We start from the raw sequence: 22,600 nt of genomic DNA, 5'->3' as shown, positions 1-22,600 counted from the left end.
TGGCACAGTGGTTAGGAGTCCGCCTGCCAATGCAGGAGACGTGGGTTATAGCCCTGGTCTGGGAAGATCCCACATGCCGCGGAGCAACTAAGCCTGTGCGCCACAACTACTGAGCTTGTGCTCTAGAGCCCGAGAATCAAAACTACTGAAGCCCGCGTGCCTAGAGCCCACGCTCCACAACGGGAGAGGCCACCGCAATGAGAAGCCCACACACCGCAACGAAGAGTAGCCCCCACTCGACGCAACTAGGGAAAGCCCATGCACAGCAATGAAGACCCAATGCAGCCAAAAATAAATTTTAAAAAAAATTTTAAAAAAATTGAAGCTCAGAGAGGTTAATAAGCATGACCAATGTCACAACTCTGATAAAACTGTGGAGTTAAGATTCAAACCTGTCTTTCTACCTCTAAAGCTATTCATTAAATGAATATACACTACTGCTTTCCCATGAATAAACAGGTTCCAAGATCTCGAAGGGTTCTCATCAGCTTCTGGGGAGAACAGGGTAGAAAAAAAATTCTGGAAGAAGGGAGACAAGTTAGGAAGCTACTGAATGCCTAGCTCAGTGGCAACGCACGCCTGAACCAGGCAGTGACAGCCTGGATAAAAACAAGAAGGGTATGAGGTTCTACACAGGCAGAACTGGAGCTCCAGAGAACGGTGTGCATGATTGAATAGAGAGCTGACCCAAATTGTCAGAGCGCCATCCAGTGTTACACAGGAGAGACCCAGAGGTCTTTATTGTGACACATGCCTTGATTTCCCCCAATGAGAAAATTAGAATCGCAAACACTGTCCCTCTAATTTACAAAGACGCTACGAACAAGTGAGGCATCTATGAGAACCTTAACTCCTTGAAAGCGCCCTATATAAATCAAAGGTGTTGTTATTGTTCTCTAATCATGTCTAAGCATTCTCTAGGGCAGTTTTCCCAAGCTTTCTGGATCTTAAGAATTACCTGGTGAGGTGATTGGGAAATAGATTTCTACCCAAATCAGATGCTACAGAAGTAGAGCTTGGGCATGTCTATTTTTAACAAATGCCCAGGTGATTTTTATGACTGAATGCTTTCCCCCTGGACATGGCAGCATGGGCTGGTGAATGGATTCCAGATACCTAAGAGAAAAGAAAGAGGCTCAGAAAAGTCAGTTATCTTCGTTCTTTAGTTGTTAGTTCTTTCATAACTGTTTTCCTAAAGATACCATGTCTGATATCAGCATTTCTCATAGAGGACATGCAGATTATTGGAACCAAGGCCGAGTAGCTGCCTACGGGGAACATATTAATGTTAAATGCACACAAGCACCTTAAGAATTTCATCAATGGTTTGGGGTCTGCTTTTCTAAAACGGAGCTTTCCCTGGTGGTGAACAAACGGGGCAAGACTCCCAGCCTCTACTCAAGATGCGGCTCAGCCTCCTTTCGGCACTGACCTCTAGCAGCTCAAAGGTTACGTGGTTTGCCCAACTCCAATCTCTGGTCTCCTAGGCTGATGTGTGAGTCCAGGCCAGCATGGGCCACATCTGTCTTGCTCATGACAACACATCCCTTTCCTCACCCCCATTTAACCCAATGCTTGGTGCAGTGGGCACACCGGTAAACCCAGGACAGGGGGAGAAGGGGAGGGCATGAGCACATATGGAGAAGGAAGGGGAATGAAACCAGTGGACCTATGGCATTAGGGCCAGCCAGCATCCATTCTCCTCCCCAGGGCTCTACCCTGCGTAGTGAGATACTAACCTCACATAGCTGTCCTGCCACTACAGAAGCCAAAGAGGGTCCCTAAGGCTTTTACCAAATCTTTTTTCATTGTCACAGTACAGCCAAGAAGTGAGCACACATCTGGAGCTTGGCCAATCAAAACTCCCTCTCCTGGGATGCAGTCACTTGAACAAGCGACAGAGGGCCAAATCACTGTAATCACTGATGCCATCAGCAGTGCTGGATGAAAAGTGGAAATTCCCACCACGGAGTCCCACAACTGTCTGGTTCCTGCCTGCTCTAAGCCTGGCCCTCAGTGCATCCCAGGAGCTGGCCTCATATACTTGCTATGAATTCCTTATTTGCCTAACATGGCCAGAATTCATTTATACTGCTTGCCTCAAAAAGCTCATTACAGAAAGCAAGAGAAAGAAGACAGAAAAAGACAAGAGAGAGCACTGCTTAGAAAAGAGGATGGCCCAGGACCAGCAAATTCTATCATACTTTTGACAATTACCCCATGCACAGATCAAAAGGATGTCGTTCTCTAAATACAGATTTCAACTGCGGATTTATCAGAAGTGTGTTTGCGAACATACATAAGGCTAAACCTTTCTGTAGGAGGTGGTGAGACCTTTAAGACCTGAGACGCCTTGCAGATTGAGATGATATGTGGTAACAGATTTACCTAGAGCATTTCCTGTTTCCACTAGAGGAGGAACAACACAGTAGTAATTCTCAATCCAGGTCCTTACATGAAACATTAATGAATGGATGGCAGGGCGTTTCACAGGCCAGCTTTGCCAGTGGGTTCAGAAAACACCAATTAAAAGAGGCACTACCAAATAGCTTTAAGGTAATGTTTGGCCTAGTTCAGTCGTCGTCCTTTAGAACAACTAAGCCACACTTAGATGCCACGGTTCCGTTGGCGGAGGTGTGGGGAATTCAATGCTTAGAATTTAAGTATCTTTTTCTAAATAACTAGAATTCAAAAGGAAAATCCTGCTTCATTTTGTGGATGAAAATAAAAAGACAGAGGCGTCTTTAAAGTTCAACATTCTGAGTAAGCCAATAAGAGGACTAGAGGCTGAAGGTCTACATCTCAAAACATTGAAGCAGAAGTGCCCAGGATGTATCATCTTTGTACACAGCTCTGCTGTGTGGGGAAAATGAATTTTTACATGCATTTTCTCAGTTGGGTGTCATTAAAACCTTGGAGCTAAGATGAATTGAGTGTGACTATATTCATTTTATAGATGAAGAAAAGGAATCCCAGGTAAGGTAGCTGGCTGTGCTCAAAGGCCAAGAAAATGAAAGACCAAGGGCTATGACTTCTATTCCCATCTGGCAAATATTCTGTTTCTCCACCCTGCCTCCCAACAGAGGTGACATGGGAAACGCCTGGAAACTCACAGGATGAAGGAACTACTTAAAAAGAGGATATTCACAGTTTGTCCTGATGTCTTCGAAAGAACACCATAAACCAAACCCAAAACCTGAAGTCTCCTATGCTGTTCATTATATCCAGTATTCCTCAGTTCCCAGTCAGCTTCATCTGCTGTCTGTTGGCTTAGAGACACTGAACTGGCCCTTCATGTTAGTGGAAGTCCTGGGAGCAAGCTTCCACGGTTGCCTCTGCGGCCTGACAGCCTGAGGGGGAAATGCAAGTGGACAGAAGGATCGTGGCTCACCCAGCTCCCCACCAGTTCTTGCCCACGCTGGCTCTGCCCCACTTTAGGAAAGCACACCGCCCAGGGAGATCTAGGCCAGACTGATACCAGCACAGAGCAGCAACTCCTCACGCTACCTGCTTTTAGGGTTAACCTCAAAGAACAAAAACAAAAGCAAGCAAGCAAAGAAAAAAACCGCATATTAGGATATGTGACATTAAAATACCTACACAGAAATCCTAGGCTATTTAAATACCCTAGAGATGATCAGAAGTCCTTTGAGATTTAAATCTTTCCTGCCAAGGAAGGGAACAGTGCGGGCAGAAAGGGGACGTTTCCAGCTTCTTCACCTGTAAGACTGAGGGACTGTTCTGTTCATTACCTTCACAGCCCCTTCTCAGCAGGTGTAATGGGCGACCCCCAACTACTCAGACAAATGGGGTGTGGGGGAAAAGACCTACATTCTGTATTCCTTTGATCCTCTCTGAAACAAATGGTGATGTCATTTTTTAGAAGGACTGAACATAAAAACAATTTTTTTTTTTGCTGGTTCCTATTAAGAGTTCTTCTCTCATGATCCACAAGGGATGGAGCTGTTGTTACTGTCCTTTTGCCTGAGGCAGCTCTCAGAGAGGGAAAAATAAATTAGCCATTTGGTATCTGCAGCTGGTATTCTACATTTGCTTACCTCCCGTACCAAAGCCCCAGGACAGAGCTTCTGTGGAAGCCGGACTTGACAACTAGTTACAATGACAGCGGCTATCCCATGAAAGGTGTAAATTTTTCCTTTCTGTATCTCCCCTTCACTAACTCAGTAACAAGTTCTGGAATATTCAACCAAGAGGCTGAAGCCACAATACGATGGAGTAAAATGGGGAGACTCTTCAAAAGGCTACAAGGACATTGCTTCTATCTGGACTTTAGGGCTGCAAAACCAAGCCCTGGGATGCAGAGACTTTCTCACTATCAGGAAGGGGCGCAGATGGTGCCACGTGCACTGACTGCACCACGACGGACGGGGAGGCCAGGGGAAAGAAATACGCATTCGGTACTCTCACAGGGACCTGGCAGCGAGACGGCTGCTTCCGTAAACTGCAAGGGATTGAGAGGCAATGCAAAGCTGAGGGGGCACAGCAGTCCCCTTGCTGGCGACATACAAGTCTCTACTATTCCCCAGGACGTGTGGTCCATCTGCACAGTGAAGAACGCAGGACCATGGTAAGGTCACTGGATTTGGCAATGGGGCTGCTGCTGGTCACGAAGAGAATGGTTTATATTGATGGGAGACAGGACAAAGGAGGAAGGGCTATCAGCTGCATGGAGGGGCATGCAGAGTGACTTATTGACAGGAAAAGAGGAGATGGCCCGTGACAGTATCTGAAATGAGATCTGAACAGGGCACACCCAAAGGGGCCAGGACACCAACTGAGAGGAAGAAAGAGGCTGCAAAGAGCTAAGGCCGAGTGTGGGGTTTGGGGTTCACTTGTTTGTGTCCCACAGGAAACTTAGGAAGTTAAAGATTAGGAAGTGAATCACATGCACATTACTGTCAGTGGGTGGGGGATGGGTGTCTTGCTATTAGTAGTCTGGAGGCTCAAGTTACCTCGGTGTCAAAATATCGGGGTGCATCAAGGCTGCTACATACTTCCTTCCATGACCTGCAAAGGACAAGCTTTTTTTTTTTTTTTAAATAGATTTATTTATTTTTATTTTTGGCTGCGGTGGCTCTTCCTTGCTATGCGCGGGCTTTCTCTAGTTGCAGTGAGCGGGGGCTACTCTTTGTTACGGTGCGCGGGCTTCTCATTGTGGTGGCTTCTCTTTGTTGCTGACCACGGGGTCTAGGTGTGTGGGCTTCAGTAGTTGTGGCTCGTGGGCTCTAGAGCGCAGGCTCAGTAGTTGTGGCACATGGTCTTAGTTGCTCCACAGCATGTGGCATCTTCCCGGACCAGGGCTCAAACCTGTGTCCCCTGCACTGGCAGGCAGATTCTTAACCACTGCTCCACCAGGGAAGAGCCTGCTGAATGGGAAGTATGGACTGACCATCTGTTGGGACCTGCCTATCTGTCTTCAAATCCTTTTTAATGACTGCAAACCTCCCTCTCTGTCATCTCACACTGAAAACTTCCAAGGTTACCCTGGTGTCCCATTTACCCCAGTGAGATTTCACTATGGTTCAGACACCTCAAGAGTATATCACACTTACGAGATGTCTAAAGGGCTTTTAACCCAGAGCCTTCGCTTTATCTTATTACTGTTTAAGGTTGTATTTCCATACAGATGCTCCTAGAATTACACACATACTTTATAAAGTTGTAATCACTGGGAGCACTACAATCTTGCATCCTTCTCCCACTTCATATTCTACCTTAAGCACTTTTTCACTTAGAAAGCAATCTTTACAGCCCAACATTTTAACAGAGGCATGTACTATTTCGTTAAGCAGATCCACCAGATTTGACTTAAACACTAAACTATTGTTGGAAATGGTGATTTCCAATTTTTCACTATTAAAAATAATGCCCCAGGAGCTTCCCCGGTGGCGCAGTGGTTGAGAGTCCGCCTGCCGATGCAGGGGACGCGGGTTCGTGCCCTGGTCCGGGAAGATCCCGCATGGCGCGGAGCGGCTGGGCCTGTGAGCCGTGGCCACTGAGCCTGCGCGTCCGGAGCCTGTGCTCTGCAACAGGAGAGGCCACAACAGTGAGAGGCCCGCGTACTGCAAAAAATAAAATAAAAAAAATAATCCCCCAAACTGGCCCTTTTCTAGATCTCCCTATTTCTGAAGTGACACTATTACTCTCCCAGTAGGCCTGAAAACTCTTCTTCCTTAGGTATTTGCTTTTTGCTATCAGATGGGTTGATTTCTCATCATTGCTATTGATTTTACATTTATTTGGTACATACTCACGTCACTTGAACGCATTAATTCTAAAAAGTTTTCAGTTGTTTCCCTGAGGTTTTCTAGACACATAATCATAGAATCTATAATTAATGATAATTTTATTTTCGCCTGTACAAATTTCAGTTCATGTTTTATCGCACTGGTCAAAGCTTTGCAAACATACAAAAATAGTAGTGACAGAGATATTCCAGCCTAGCGCTTAGGTTGTTTTGAATATTTATCTTATTAAAGTTATTTCTATTTTTAGCTTTGGATTTTAATTCTTAAAATATTAACTAGGTTAATTATAGAATATAGGTTTAATCTATGAATGTAATAATATTAAATTGTTCTTGAATTCCTGTGACAAATTCTGCTTTTTTTTTTTTTAACCTGCTAACATTATTTAGTCTTTACATCTATATTCACAAGAAAGGTTGGTCCCTATCTTCACTGTCCAAAATGGTAGCCCCTAGCCCCATGTAGCAAATAAGCAACTGATCACGTGGCTGGTCTGAATTGATATGTGCTATAAGTATAAAATATATACTGGATTTTGAAAACTTACTTTTAAAAAAAAGAATGTAAAATATCTTAACAGTATTTTATATTCATTACATGCTGAGATGCTAATATTTTGAGTATACTAGATTAAATTATTACAATTAATTTCATCTGTTTCTTGTTACTTACTGTGGCTACTAGAAAACTTTGAATTATCTACGTGGCTTACATTATATCATCCATTGGGCAGTGCTGAAAACACTGTTTCCTCTTTACAAAGGTTGAATTGACCTCAAAGAAACAACTGAGTTGTGTAGGATCTTCTACAAACTGGAACATTTGCTATAAAATAGGGTTACGTGGGCCTTCAGAGCTTGAAAGAATTCACCCAGATTCAAGTCCCCACCACCACTGTCTTTGAGAATTTTCTAAGTTACAAGTCTGCTCTGAGATTCTTTTATAAAGGATAGAGCCTCAAATGCCAGGAACTCTCAGAGTTGGATAACCTATATTAAATACTAGATTAAATCAAAGACTTACCGACAGCATTTCAGATCTTAGTATAAATGAGCTATCAATGTTCCTCACTTCCGGGCTGGTTTTTCATTGAAAACGTAACAAGCAGTTTTTCTTTGATTTAGAGGTTACGTGAAGATTTTCCTTTACACCAAGGTATGGCTAATACACCTGGGTGTACGTGCCTCTCACTGTGAGTAGAAAATGTTCCTGCTGCTCTTCTGAGTGTTAGAAAAACACACTCTGTCTTTTCAGTCTGAGACCGAAATTTCACTCATCAGATTTCAGGTGACAACTAGCTCGCGTCAATAACGAGGTTGTTTAGGGGGAACTGGGCAAGGTGTGTATGGAGGATGCAGGGGGAAGGCACGAGCTGCAAAGCCCTCTGACACCTGAGGTACACCGTCTGAACAGGTCAGCGTGGGAGGGGGGTGGGGGGAAGCCGAGGGTACCTGCAGGAGGACATACAGAGTCCCACGGCAAGCACAGACATGAATATATTCCTATAGCTTGCATTTCCAAAGCTATTACACCCAGAGTCTTTGATCTTTTATCATTTCTTTAATGTGGACTGCCTGGGTTCCACTCTTACTAGCTACGTGAACTTGGACATGTTACTTAATCACTCTAACTCAATTTCTTCATCTGTGAAATGGGAAAAATAAAAAGGCCTATGTCAGAGTTTGAGAACTGAATGGGATAGGGTATGCAAAGCTACCAGTGAAGTGCCCTGCACATGGTAAACAACCAGTCAGTGTAGACCACGAAAATAACAGTGTATACGTCAGTGTCATTAGCGTCTATCCAGTGTTGACTGCAAGATCACCAATTGGCAAAGTTTCATCTACTAGTAAGTGGCTCGTCAACCACAGGACCAGCCATCATCAATTAAGGAACAGCAAAGTATGCATCCATTAACACGTAAACAAAAGCTGGGTCGTTCCAACACAGCTGCATCACTCAATCACCATCAAAGGCTGAAGGAATCCAGGTTGTACCCAATACCTCAGACAAAGTAATCATCATAGAGATAGTCCTTGGGGACAGTTTTCCAGCGATGCACAGGAAGTTCATCTCCTTCCCTCCATTACAGGCTATGAAGCTGCCTGTGACTCTCCATTCCCAGGCTCAATCCTGTCACAGCTCAGCCCAAAGCTGGATGGACAAGGTCATCTGTGGCAGAGTGGAGGCTAGGAGGCGGCCCACACCTGCTCCCTGCTCCGCTTAGCCTACCTGCGGAGCTAGAGCCTTTGCCTGCCCCTCAAGTGACCCATCTGTTTCTCACTTGGGGATGGCTACCCATCAACCTCTATAACCCACTGCTTCACCAAAGGAAAATGAAAACCCAGATACCAATCATTCTCACCCATGAGACCTCTGTCTTTCTTGAAGGGAATCAGGAAAGGGTGAGAATGAGGCAGTATAGATAGAAGTAAAAACCATCAGAAGATCTCAAAATGGTGGTGTGCTTACTTCAAGGGAAAGGACAGGGAAGAAGTTTTAAGAGTTTCTGCAGTGGGCAGAGGAGGAGAAAAATGCTAGTCACGAAGAACAGCTGAGAGCGGCAGAAAGGGAAGCAGGCAGGCCAGTGCTTCGGAAATGAAGGAAGACTTGATTCCTGCCTCTGCTTTCTCCTCTTCCATGTATCATCGTGCCTGGCTAAGCCCTTCCCTCCACTCCGTTCCTGGTGAAGCTTTTCCCTAAGGACATGAAGGTGGTGGAGTCTGCAACCCCACTGGCCAGGGAGTGTGAAAGGGTTGGGGATGGGGGATGGGCAAGGAGAGAATTCCGATTCCACTAGCCAGGTCCACATCAGAAGGGAATGCCTTCCTGGAAAATCTGAATTGCCTTGGAAATCTGAGTTCAGTTCTCCAGAGAACACTGGTATATACGGTGGCAAGGGACCACAAGATATAAGAGCAGCTGAGACATAGGCTTTTAGAAGCTGGCCTAGAGAACTACTCAGCATGCATTAACTTTTTTTTTTTTTAATGGGAAATGTACTCTGGGATTCTAAAGAAGCTCAAATAAACTTCTGGAATGCTGAGCACATTAGAAATTGTATACATATTTTTACATACTAAGTTAGCATGGCTATAAATAAAAGAGTCAAGGAACTCAGAGTGGACTGGAGAAACACTATTCCCTCAACCAAGCAAACTTAACCACATAGAGTATATGTAAATAATGAATCTCAAATGACAAGTCTTGGGCACTCCAAGGAGGAGAAAATACCCATGGGACATGGCACTTAAAGGTAAGCTTCGTTAACGAAATGAGACTTCAGCTCAAAATACTACGTTTCTCCAAAAGAATAGGAAAGCCTCATATTTTTACACAGAGTGGAAAATTCTCCCCCTACCCCCTTATAAAATATAAGAGGATGCTTAGAATTTAGTTCTCTTATAATTTTATTGTTGTTGCATTAAAATCAATAAGTAATCTATATGACCAGCATTCAGTTTTCAGGACCTGGTACTTCTTAAATATATACGATTTTCTTTCCTTTGGAGAAAATGTATTAGGCAATTTTTTCCTTCACATAATTTTTCTGTAGGGTTTCATTTTCCTTTGGTAAAATTCTGTTTTCCTTCTTTCAAATATTTTCATTTCAAATAGTTGGTTCATTAGTGTCCCTATAAACCATGAACATTATTCAAAACAGTTACGTGACCTTCTATGGGACTAAAAATGCTTTCACCTCTTTCCCATGAATCATTTCACAGAAAAGTGGCAGTACCAACATGTCTATTCACCCTCTCACTGCAGACAACACAGGATGATACCAGAAGGGAAACGCCACGGTTATTGATGTCTAGGGTTTGGTCTGAGCTACGAAGCCCGCCTTATGTTTATTATTATTATTTTTTACATCTTTATTAGAGTATAATTGCTTTACAATGGTGTGTTAGTTTCCGCTTTATAACAAAGTGAATCAGTTATACATATACATATGTTCCCATATCTCTTCCCTCTTGCGTCTCCCTCCCTCCCACCCTCCCTATCCCACCCCACAAAGCACCCAGCTGATCTCCCTGTGCTATGCAGCTGCTTCCCACTAGCTATCTACCTTACGTTTCGTAGTGTATATATGTCCATGCCTCTCTCTCACTTTGTCACAGCTTACCCTTCCCCGCCTTATCTTTAATCATAAACCCTAATTTACCTTTGTCTGCTCGCTGTCTGGGTCTTCAAGCCAAGCGTAAGGGTCACAGATTTTATGCCCATGATAATCCTGTACCTGCAAAAGACAAAATATGGTATTAGATAACTAGTGTCTAATCCCAATTAAGTTACTACTTTCCGAATGTGGTACAGAGATAGGAAAGGGGCAGTCAGAAACAGCCCAATTGGCTCACTGGCAACGTGTCTGCCCAAATTACCACATGAACCAAAGCTGGCAGGTTCTCAAAGGTGTCAAGCCACCCTTCATGAAAAGAATGTTTTAGCTAGAGAGGGAAGAAAGATGAAAGGTCAGAATAGGAACCGCTCCATCTGTACAACACAAAACAAAGGCCTGCCGCTGTGCTAAAGAAACTTGAAAACGTGTTGTCGTAGCAAAGCACAGAATTACACAGTGCAGTGGGGATGCCGGAAGGGCACGCTTGGGAGGGAGCCACCGCACACGAGTGCACTGCCCTGTTCTCGCTAAGCTGACTGATGATTAGAAAATCTCCCTACAATGTACAATATGATCCGCTGTGCCTTTAAGTCTGAACTGCCAGAAAGCAAGTTAACTAATGTGCAATGATACTAAGTGACGTCAGCTGAGAAAGCTGACTTACATGCCATAAAAGAACGTTTCTAAAACTGAAGCTTTTCTTCCGTTTAGTGCACTGTTATGAAATGCTTTCTTTCACTGTGTAGAAAAGGAGGCACAAAGGCCTCACGCATTGGGACTACCCTGATATTTAATGAATAAAATTGCCGAGCACAAGAAGGGCCTGACTGAGGGGACACTTCCAGGAGCGCTCACAGGAGCTGATCTTCAGAACCACGTGGGAGCTTCTGAAAAACCAAATTCCTGGGCCTGCCCTCAGAGACGAACCGAGACCAGAAGAATGACAGGGAGTCGCCACTCCCCGGGTGATGATGCCTAAAGAAACTATCCACAGGTAAATGTCACTGCAGAACCTCTCCATTTCATACTCACGTGATTAATCTAATCAAATGAAACCACATGGACAACGTCTTTCCAGTCAAGTCTCTCTCAACAACTCATTAACATTCCAGCTAAGGCTTCTTATATGAGGTTGTCCAGAAGACTACCAGTGCCTCCAATGAGTTTTGCATCTGTCTCCTTGTTTTGTTCTATAATACCAAAATGTAAGGGCTATTTCCGAAGGAAAGAGAACACTCTCCTGGAAAAGGAAAACCTGCTGTTTCTGCTGCTGGTCAAAGTTTCAGCGTGGCTGCTGGCCAACTGAGAAGAATCTCCCCCAAGCCTCAAACCTCAGGCTTTCTGCAAGGGGTCAGCATCTGTCCTCATCTGGTGCCAGAGGAGAGCACCTGGGGAAATGCACACCTGGAAGAACGGGCAGTTCAGGTGGAACACAGGAACTGTTCTCAGCAAACAATGACTGACAAGTGCAACTGACAAAATCAGACGAAAGCCTTCCTGATGAGTCTTCCTAAAATTACCAATTTTCAATCCTTACCAAAAGCCTCTCTAAATTTTAGCTGATTATCATCACTGAAGAAAAGCTTTCTGTCTTTTCTTCTCATCTGCAAGTGTCTTACATTTTACACACCTTGGAATGGTTACAAAATATGCTTACAGTAACAACCATCTTTTCTCTGTCAATAAGGAATCAAAAACATTTAAAGTTGTGAAAGATCTTCCAATCCAGTATTTTTAGGAGCGATGTCAGGCACAAGATGGCAACACGCCCAGGGCCATACCGAGTTCAGAATCAGCGCTGTGACTCCAAACGAGCTGCCGACAGCTCTTCCCCAAATACTCCTTGGAGGGGACAGACCGGACGCTTAAAAAACGTTCCTCGATTATGATGCTGTTAGAACTCAGACATATCCAAAGACTTCACTTTTCATAAAGAAGGGGAAAAGATGAACTGCAAGTCATCTTGGTATTATGGCTAAGTGAAGGTGTGGCCAAGTGCTAGACCCAAAGCAATGCACATTCGCTGAATATCCATGTTGTCGTGCCTGATGCTTTAAAGCAGCCCTGAGATGATAGTCCTACTTTCCAGACTACAGAATGCAATTCACAGAGACTGGAGGGCCACAGATCGACTGTGAGCTAAACACTGCGCCATAGCCACGTTATCTGATTTGGTCCTCACTGGGAGGTTATTAACCAACTCATTTTTCCAGATGAGGAAACTGAAGCTGGAGAGAATTAAAGCAATTGACAAGGGTCAGACTGTTAGTAAGTGGGAGGGAGGACCGTGACCCACCTTGAGCCGACCTCAAAGCCTGTGGACTCAACCTTTGGCTAATGAAGCAGGCCAGTTTTGAACTGGCAGGTGCACAGCTGGACCTTGACTCAGAACCCAGTGTATCCTACACTGGACTGCCTCCTGAACGGTGTTTACCTCTGAGCAAACAGCCCCATCGCCATCTAAAGCAGACTGAAGTTAGTTATCAAGCAGACATTTTTAACCAGGACAAGAAACTGATTCTCTCCAGGAGAATCCCAGGAGCCAAGTGCCCTCCCCCCATCCCGCCCACTCCCTACATTTTTCTTTTACAAGATGATACCCTACAAATGGGGTGATCTCATAGCTACATCCCCTGAACTCAAGTTGTGCAGTATCTGATTCTCCCATCTGATTTAAGTTTGCAAACCATGCCTTATTTTCCCGAGAGCCTTTAAAAATAGAGTCCTGATAAGACACTGTTACTGTTCAATATTTCACTTGTATTGTTCAACAGCTCACCTGCTGCCTTCAGGATGAAGTGCAGACTTGTACACACAGCACGCAGAGCCCATCAAACCTGGCCCCATTTTCTTTTTTTTCCCTTTCCAAGCTCATCCACCCACGGATATTCTGGCCTTCCTGCCATCCTAAAACAAATGCAATTCCATGACTGTACAGCCCTACATAACGATGACTTTAAGTCACACGCCAGAAATGTCCTTTCTACCTTAACCAACTGGCCAACTTCCAGGCTCAATTCACATACTGTCTCTTCCTACTGATGAAAATTAATCTCATCCTCCCCTGTGTTCTCCACTCACCCTATACATTCTTCTAACTGCTGTAGCAGGCCCGAACTCCCTGAGGGCAACACTCTCGGGGGGGATGGGCAACGGCATTACAGTGGAATGGCAAGGTTTCGAAAACTCTGCTCACTAAAGCAGAAATCCACCACAAAGGGTTGCATGCTCCAACCCCACAGTTCAGCAGGAGACTGTGCCGTACGTAGCTGGAAGATGCTCAAGGGAGAGAGACAGAGAGCTACAGCAATCTCTAGCACCTGCTGGAGAGAAACGAACCCATCCTAGAAATCAGGACCCCAATTTGAGCAAATGCAGAAGTCAAGCCTAGGGTTAGTAATCAGGACTCTGTCACAGGAAAAAGATACTCCACGCAGGCTATCAGGGCTGGGATAAATACACTGGGACCCACAGAGCAGGGTCCAGGCTGGACCAGAACCACATTTCCTTGGCCTTGAGGTTGACCGTGAGTTCTTTGATGAAAAGGAACTGGAGAGTATTAAAATCCACGGTATACTCTTTCAAGTTAATTGTTCCTAAGCTTTCTGACGTCTTCAAAAAATCTTCACTTAACCCTTTCAAGAACTGTAAAACACAGATAAGTGAACTGTAGGATTTTGGTAACCCTTAAAGGGAAAAACTAAGCAAGAAGCAACCCCGCCTTTAAAAATAAAACAAAACAAATCTAAAACAGCACTTATCAAACCCACATAATAGTTCTTTATAATTTTAACCTCTCCTGAAAACTCAAAGATTCTCAAGAACCAAACTGAGATATTCATGTCTTCCCGTTACTAAAGTCCGTTACACTGCATGGCTGGACCATCATGTGAATGAATGAATGATGATATTCTTACTACAGCAGCAAGTAAGCTCTGTGATTAGCCAAGCCGGCCCGAATAGTTCATGTATGGGAGAGAAGGCCTGTAACAGGTAAGTTATCTGCCAAAGAGCATCCAGCGAGTGAGTGACAGAACCAGAACTAGCGCTCAGTTCTTCTTACTTGGTCTCTCCTCTTTTCCATTCCGGCTGGATCACTTTACTCCCAGACACAAAGGAAACAACTCTCTGAACCACAGGGATAGAGCTTCTTGGGCGTCAGAGTAAATTTAATAAGCAAGCAGCTGGACCGGCTGAGAAAACATGGTTACCAGATGACCACAGGTCAAAGAAACCATGGATGCATCAGTGCCACTTGGGAATCTTAATTTAAAACAATACGTCCTTTACTCTAAAGCCCCAGTACCCTTTATCCCCAAATGAGACTGCTTTAAAGTACAGACTTTCTGGCATAAATCAGGTCAAAGCAAACAGAAAAAAACCTAGAACATCCTCCAAAAATCTTTTTTATTTGGATTCCATTTTAAGTAATCTGAAGAATTTGGCTATTCCTACCAGAATCATGCCCACAACATTTGGATTTACTCCAGTTCTTAAAATGCCAAACTAATTTTTACACACACACAAAGTGTTTGCCCAGAATTCCACCCTGGGGACCTCAACAGTGACCCTGAGGTCATCTACAGCTGAAGGAAACGGTGGCTAACCCCTGCACTAGGCAAAACTTCATTCTTTAAAAGGCCATCCTCTCCCCTTCGAAGACCTCGTCTCGACCCCACCAACTCCTATTCTAGTTTAGGAACACTCGGATCAACACTGCCACAGCTCGGGGCCCTGCTCCACCTTCCCCAGGACTCTACCTCGGCCCGGCCCTGCATCCCCAGCGCCCGTCGCCCAGCGCTCGGCCAAGGGCAGGGGAAGCGCTCGATACACGTTTTAAAATCGAATGAATGAACTTCAACTCTAAGTATTTTTAATTTGTGAGTTGAAAAAGTTTGCTTTTGTTTTATAATTGGACATCACCTACACGCATACACACTTTTTCCTACCACCATATTTAAGCCAGAGCCTCCTCCGGTCAAAAAGCAGTGACACGTTCTGTCTTCCCACTCCCTTAAGATGCCCATTCCCACCTGGGCGTCTGCCCTTGACCCCGCTGATCTCCTTAGGAAGCGGCCCAGCGGCGGCTGACCACCGACTCCGCCGCCAGCAGGCGGAGGGTGGCCGCCACCAGGGCCCCCTCGGCTAGGGAGGAGCCCGGCGCCCCCCGCCCGGCCTTGCAAACAAAGGCCGAGGGGGAGGGGAGGGCAGGAGGGGAGGGCAGGGGGCGGCGGGGGTACTCACGGCGGTCTCATCGCGGTACACGTCGGGGTACTGGAAGGACAGCATGGCCGGGGGCGCGGGGGCGGCGCGGGCTCCGGAGCGATCGCGAGGTGGCCGGGCGGGCCGCGGGGAGAGGCGGGGGCGCGGGCCGGGCGGCGACGGTGGCGGCGGCGGCGGCGGCGGCGGCGTGCAGCTCTTAGCCGGGACTCACGACCGGACCTGCGGCGCGGCGGCGAGGACTTGCGGGAAGCAGGAAGGAGCTGTCGGCGAGGCCGGCAGCCCCTCCCCGGCGGGCGGGCCCAGCGGCAGCGGCGGCGACAAGAGGAAGGGGGCGGCGCCGTGCGTGAGCCAGGCCGGGCGCACAGCTCCCTCTGCTGGAGCGCCGGCCGCGCCCGCGCCGCCCGGGCCCAAGGACTGCTGTTCCCGGCGCGTGGCGCACCCACGCCGGGACCACCGCCCCAGGCATCCCCGCCACACCCACAATGCCACGGAGCCGGCCACACGCCCCACACGCTGGCCCCGGCCACCACGCTGGCCCCGGCCACCGCGCCGGGCACACGTGCGGTCACGCCGGCGGGGCCACCACGCCTCCTGCCCCCTCCCGCCCTCCCCGAAGTCCCCCCGCTGGCCGCTTCGCCATTGCCGCGCTCGCAGGGCCTCCCTCGAGCCGAATGAACCGCAGGGTTTGCGTATTGATTCCCCCATCTTCCTGTTCCCGGACTGGGTAGGGGCGGCGAGGAGAGACCGGGCCTCTCCCCAGCCTTGAGAGCGAAGGGCTTGAGGTGACCTAATTTACACTGCCTGTGACCCTGGACTTGGGAAGGAAGGAATAATGGATCGTGAGGACCATAAAGGAAACACACCTCTTTTCTCAACCCCCCCTGGTGGACGCTGTGTGGTTGGGCAGCTGGATTATTTAGGTGCGATGAGGTGTAAAACAATGGATGAGCCCTTGAGATTTACCAGTTGAGAGGGGACCAAGGTGGGAGGACTGGAAATCATCTAGGGTCTTTTCTTCATCCTGCCGGTTCCTTTATCGGCATCTCTCTTCTGCCAGTGTGTTTGTTTATTGAGCATCTTTTATGGGGGGGGGGTGCGGGGGGGTATTAGATGCTTGACCTCAAACCCATGAAATTTTAAGTTATATTTATTCGTCCTCGGGCTAGTGATAACGTGTTCTGGCCTTGCTTTCCGGACCATCAGGGAGAAGCTTTATAGCCCCAGTTATCAGAGCTATGGTGTGTGCCCAATGTGTTTTGTACTCCTGGCTTCTTAAAAGTCCTGGGAGGAGGGCATGGGTGTGACCAGAAAGTCCTTCACGTCCTGAATTCCAGGAGGGCACGGTAACTATTGTAAACTTGTGTCTTCTGTTTCATTTTTATTACCATCCCAATTCCGCGCCTCACCCACAGTTCAGCGTTTCTGTTAGTGGTGGGATGTTTGATAATCATGTTTTGCATCTGTTTCCAGACCCATCCTCCTTGGGCAACCTGAGAGTCCTCAGTTCTGGTAGAGCTCACACTACTGATGCCAACTTTGTGCAAACAAACACAGAGGCTTAGCACTCTGCAGCCCAGTCATCACCTCCTGCCTTGCCTGCCTGTCACCTGGCCCAGGGGCCACCAGGCATTACCTTATGCTTCTGCCGCTTGTGGTTGTTTTTTGAGGGCAACCTAGGAACACCTGTCCCAGCAGATTCCCTAACAACAACAACAACAATAGTTAATGCTTATTAACTGCTTCTGATATGCCAGGAAATTACCTTATTTAAACTTTATGAGATAAGAACTAATAATATCCCAATTTTGCAATTGAGGAAAACGGGCTGTCTTTAGCCCGGGACTTCACAAATAATGGGAAAAAAAAAAAAGATTCAGGATTCCCAGATTGCTCTGATGCCAACACTCATTCTTAACCACTCTGATGGTCTCCCTCTTCACAAATAAGTAGCATTCTGTGGTCTAACGCACACCTGTTAATAGGTGGAACTTCCCTAGGACTTCATTTTATCAGGACCTGAGGTAGAAATTATAGGAATTGTGGTACCCAAAGGACAAATCACAACTCAAGTAACATCCTCTGTTTCCCTCCAGGCAGTTATCCTGGTGCCCAGCTCCTCTGGTCCCTGAAAGCCAAAGGTTTGTACGTGGCCCAGGCAGTGCAGTGAGTTGCCTGCAATAGATAGTCTGCACCTGCAGTGAGGTGGCAAGGAGAGGAAGACTGGATAGCCCTATCCCGCCCCCTGCTGGCCTGGCTGATCGTACACTACCTACATTTGCCATGTACTTGATACGTGTTGTCTGCTTTCATCCTCCTAACAAAGACATTTTGCAGATGAGGAAAAGAAATCTCAGTAGCTTTAAAGGAAATTGTCCGATGTCATCACACAGCTAAGACAGAGCCAAGATTCAAATTCAAATCCGTCACTTGACTGCAAAGTCCCTGCTCTACCGTGACCATAGAAAACGGAGAGAAGGGAAGTATTTGGGCCATCTCAGAAATGGAAGTGCTACCTCCAGAATAAACCTCAGAGTGCCGTTTGACACCCGTCACTGCACACCATTTGCAGGGGAATTACAGAATTCACACTGTGACAACTCATGCTCTAACCTAGAACTCATTCCCGCAGCACAAGGCCTTTTGGGGATGGGCACTAGCAGAGATACAGAAAGACCTCCAGGGAAGCTGGCAGCCCCTTTTCTAGTGCCTGACCTCAAACTTTGCAACCCACTCAGTTAACCAGAGTCACCCTCCTAGGGAGGCAGGCTAGCGATCATTTACTGCTGCTTGGCTATTTCAACCCCACTCCAAGTTCTTGTCAAAGTATTCCTCCCCACCAACCAGAGTTGATTTCTGGTAAATGCACAAGGATGCTTAGTCAATGGGGTAAGTGTAGACTGAAATCCACCTCACCCTCCACTTGCCACTCTGCGTACACGGGCTGCATTCACCTGGAGGAAGGGCTGTCTTTATCATCTCATAAAGGTCCGCCAGCAAGGGGCTGCGTCTGCCCCGGGGGAAGCCTATTTCTCTGATACACACCAAGAGTGCCGTCTTGTTAGCTAGCACCACTTAAAGCCTGATACCTCGTGTGCTTGCCCCGATGAGCCATCCTTTAATTTGACTTCTGGTTTCCAGGTAAGTAGCTATTTACCCTGACTGATTGGTGTAGTGCAGTCATTTACGACGGCTTTCCCCCAAAGATTTATATTACGTTTTCCAGTGTGACTCAATGGAAGTTCGTGTATATTCCTAGATGCAAAGCCTCATGCAGCGTGAAATAGCACCTGGAATAAGAGTGAGGTTCTCTTCTTGGCCCTGCCGCTGTTTCACTGGCTTTGAATGAGTCCTTACATCATCACTGTTTTTAATCTACAACAGGAGAGAACTGGATCAGGTGGTTTCAAAGAATTCTTTTTTTTTTTTTGCGGTACGCGGGTCTCTCACTGCTGTGGCCTCTCCCATCACGGAGCACAGACTCCGGACGCGCAGGCTCAGCGGCCATGGCTCACGGGCCCAGCTGCTCCATGGCATGTGGGATCCTCCCGAACCGGGGCACGAACTCGTGTCCCCTGTATCGGCAGGCGGACTCTCAACCACTGCTGCCACCAGGGAAGCCCTCAAAGAATTCTAAGATTCTTTAGTTCTAATTAAGAACTCAAATGAAGATGTAGGAGCCTCACAAGTAACTCAGGAATTAAGAATGAAGTTGCCCTGGGGGAGTGCTGGCCATACCTTGTGGACAGATGAAGGTAATTGTCTATCTACTGAAAGGGCTTTCTCTGTAGTTTTCTCCCGTTTTCAAACCATCCACAACTGCAGATTTGGCTCAGAGGCCATTGCTGGGCCTGTGGTTCTTACTAAATTCATAGATCTGATCTTTTTAGGAACTGTAGCTGTTCCCTTCTAATACTCTTCTCTCAATATAGCCATGTGGTTAAAAGGTTATGTGAGGTGTCTGGAATTACAGCTGTGAAGTCTCCACTCCCTCCTCCCCTTCTCAACTTTAATGCCTAACTGAATTAAATACCAGAATGAGAGGAGAGGGCTGAATTAAATCCAGATAAAATTGGATGGAGAATGTGGATCAAGAATGAATCTGGAGTATTTTTCCACTTCAGCTTATGGAACTTATTTATACCATTTCTAATGAGGTTCCCAAGTTAGGTGTGTTTCCAAATCAGGAGAGAGAAATCTTTTTTCCTATTCTGTTATTAGGAGAAAAATCAGGTGTGGCCCCTACATGTAAAATGAACTTGTTTCATTTAAGCAAAGAAAGATGATCTATTCATCTGTTTTAAATTTAGAACTTAATACCTTTCAGCAAATACAACATGCAATACAAAAATGTGCCTGTTCAAAATTCTTGGCTATAAAAGTAGAGATAGGGGATTAGGAAAGAACAGAGAGGAAAAGAAAATGAGATAGACAAAGCAAGACGGAGAGACAGCATCCCAGATATGATATGAAGGTAAAAGTAAGCACAAAAAGATAATATGGAGACACAATAAACACAGGACAACACATGCAGAACACCAGAGCTGGACACACAGAGAGCCGTTCACAGAACAACACCTCAGTATATGACATTTAGAATATTAACGTTAAAAATTTTAAGTTCTGTTGGAAGTTTTACAACTCTGGGTAGCAATGATGGACCTGCTGGTGTTTTTCCTCATTAATCGACACTAAGCAGTGTATCTAACCTGTGCACTAGAGGTTCTCCTAGTGCAGTTCAGTACCTCTGAGTCTCTCTGGGCTTACTGAGTAGCAACCAGACTGTTTTCCCATATACTACTGCTTCTCTCATGCAGTTCTTACAGGTATCATCTTGAATTAGCTAATTCTGAAGAATTAAATCTACATTCAAGTTCACTGTGCTGGTCTTCCTTGACATTTACAGTTTAACCATTTCACTGTATGCCGCAGCATTGTATTATGGCCTCTAATATATAATTAGCACTGGGAAACATTGGTCTTCAGCCCATTACTCTCTGCATCTCTGGAGATTCAGGGTCCTATAAAACCGGAAGAGTTTGGCACCCAAGTGGTTTAGAGATTGCCTCATTCCCTAGGGCAATCTAAGTTCTCGAAGCCCTGTCTTGCTGATAGCTCACGTTCCATGAAAAGGTAGCTGACAGATTTCCCGACTGTGTACTAGCCTTACCATTTCCCTCCTTATTTGTGGGGGAACGGGGAAAGAAAATCTCTTTATTGTCTTTATAAAAGTACTACATGGAGACTTCTAGTTTGGGCGATAGGGTACACTAGATAGTTTCTGCTAAAGACAGGATTGTTAATGCACCTCCAGGCTCCCAGGGACACTTTGCTCACTCCCTCCAAACAGACAGGCCATTAAAAAAATATGAGCAGAAACAGGAGAGTGTGAAGCAATAGAGTCACCAGGATAAAGAATTGCAAGGGGCATCATTTGCACTACATTCTATGTATACGTTACTCTCTGGAATTGTGCAATTTAGTTTCCATGTACAGACTCCAGAAAGACTGCCCTCAGAACAAATGACTATCTGAATTGTCTGTTAAAAGGGGTCATCTTTGAAGGAAAGCATGCTAACTTAGGCCCAGAGGTTTTCTACTCACTAACTCAACCACGATTTAACTCACAATCACAGATCATGCAAGGAAACGGTATTGGCTTTAGTCTGTTAGCATTCAGCAACATTTTCACATTCCTTTAAAATCCTTTGCATTGCCAGAGGCTGTGAACCTGAAAACTGCATTTCCTACATGCCCTCGTCAGGTGGTTCCTGGCTAGGTTCTATCAATGGAAGAAAACAGAGATGAGAAGGGGTAGGAGGAGAGACACTACTTTTCTCTTTTCTCTTAGGTGCTGGTAATGGCAGGCACCTGCAGGTCACTGCAGGTTGCTGGAGCTGCAGCATAGTTGGATCTGTCGTAGGGAACCTTCAGCGCCTAAGGGGTCAGCAGCAAATTCATTAATATCAAAGGCACTGTGGACTCCCAGGCTCTTGCAGCATCCGTGGGAGTGCAGGCTGTGGCTTCCTATGGAGAAGTGGCAGTAACCAGTGACGGTGTGGTTGGTGTAGCACCACGGGGTCTGCGTGACACCACTTCACCCTTTGCTCCCCCAATCTTAGGAGAAAGAGTGGCTGTGACAGTTATTAATCTCCAGGTAACATCACCTTTCCTTTTTCAATCCTCCAGGCCTATCCTACTTGTATAACAAATTACTTGTATTAAATTCTCCATTGGAATTATCTACCGTGATTATTTTTTTTCTATCTAGACATTTTTTAAACCATAAATAAGAGTAAGAACAAGTAACAAGCAACATGTTTAGACTCTCTGAGGGTTTTAGGTATTGGAAAGATCAAATACATAATGTAGAATGCCAAGATATGAAATGTTTCAAGAAAAAAATGTCATCCCCTGAATAGTAAGTTGTAAGAAAGTATTAAAATGACCAACTGGATTTGGAAAAAACAAAATATATATTTTAGAAATGAAAAATAAGTTGGTGAAATAAAGTCATGGATAGATTAAATATCAAATTAGAAAGTTAATTAGTGAGCTGAAAGGTAGCTCTGAGGAAATGACACTAAATGCAATACAGAGAGACAAAGAGATGGAAAATATGAAAGAAAAGGACAAGTATTAAATATGATAGAAAGTAGAAAAACCATTTGATCATCTCTATATGTTAAGAGAACAAAATTCCATACTCATTCATGAATAAAATCTCAAGGAAAAGTAGGAATAGAAGAGAATGGCCTTAACCTGATTTAGGTAACTATAAAAAACAAAAATAAAGACCAAAAAACCTAAAACCACAATCATTTAAAATATGGAAACATTAGAAGTATTCCATGTATAATCTCAAAAGAAGAATAAGCATGCTGCAATACCCACTTCTACTCTACGTTGCACTGAAGGATTAGAAAAGAGAAAATAAAACTGTCATTATCTTTATACGGTATAATTGTTTACTTAGAGAACAAAAGTACTG

General features: G+C 45.5%; 1 protein-coding gene across 1 annotated transcript in view; it reads right to left on the bottom strand.

Annotated features, from left to right (window-relative positions):
- PREP (prolyl endopeptidase) overlaps positions 1-15,798 on the bottom strand; it is a 136,087-nt gene extending 120,289 nt beyond the window's left edge. The window contains exons 1-2 of the mRNA XM_067702459.1: positions 15,634-15,798; positions 10,435-10,509 (exon numbers count right to left, since the gene is read on the bottom strand). Coding sequence (XP_067558560.1) covers positions 10,435-10,509; positions 15,634-15,678 — 120 coding nt within the window. The 5' untranslated portion in view covers positions 15,679-15,798. The remainder of the gene's footprint in view (positions 1-10,434; positions 10,510-15,633) is intronic.
- Positions 15,799-22,600: the final 6,802 nt, after the last annotated feature.

The sequence above is a fragment of the Pseudorca crassidens genome, chromosome 13 (assembly GCF_039906515.1).
Source record: "Pseudorca crassidens isolate mPseCra1 chromosome 13, mPseCra1.hap1, whole genome shotgun sequence".
Taxonomy (NCBI): Eukaryota; Metazoa; Chordata; class Mammalia; order Artiodactyla; family Delphinidae; genus Pseudorca; species Pseudorca crassidens.
Note: the sequence above shows the minus strand (reverse complement) of the source record. Positions and strands in the feature narration are given on the sequence as shown.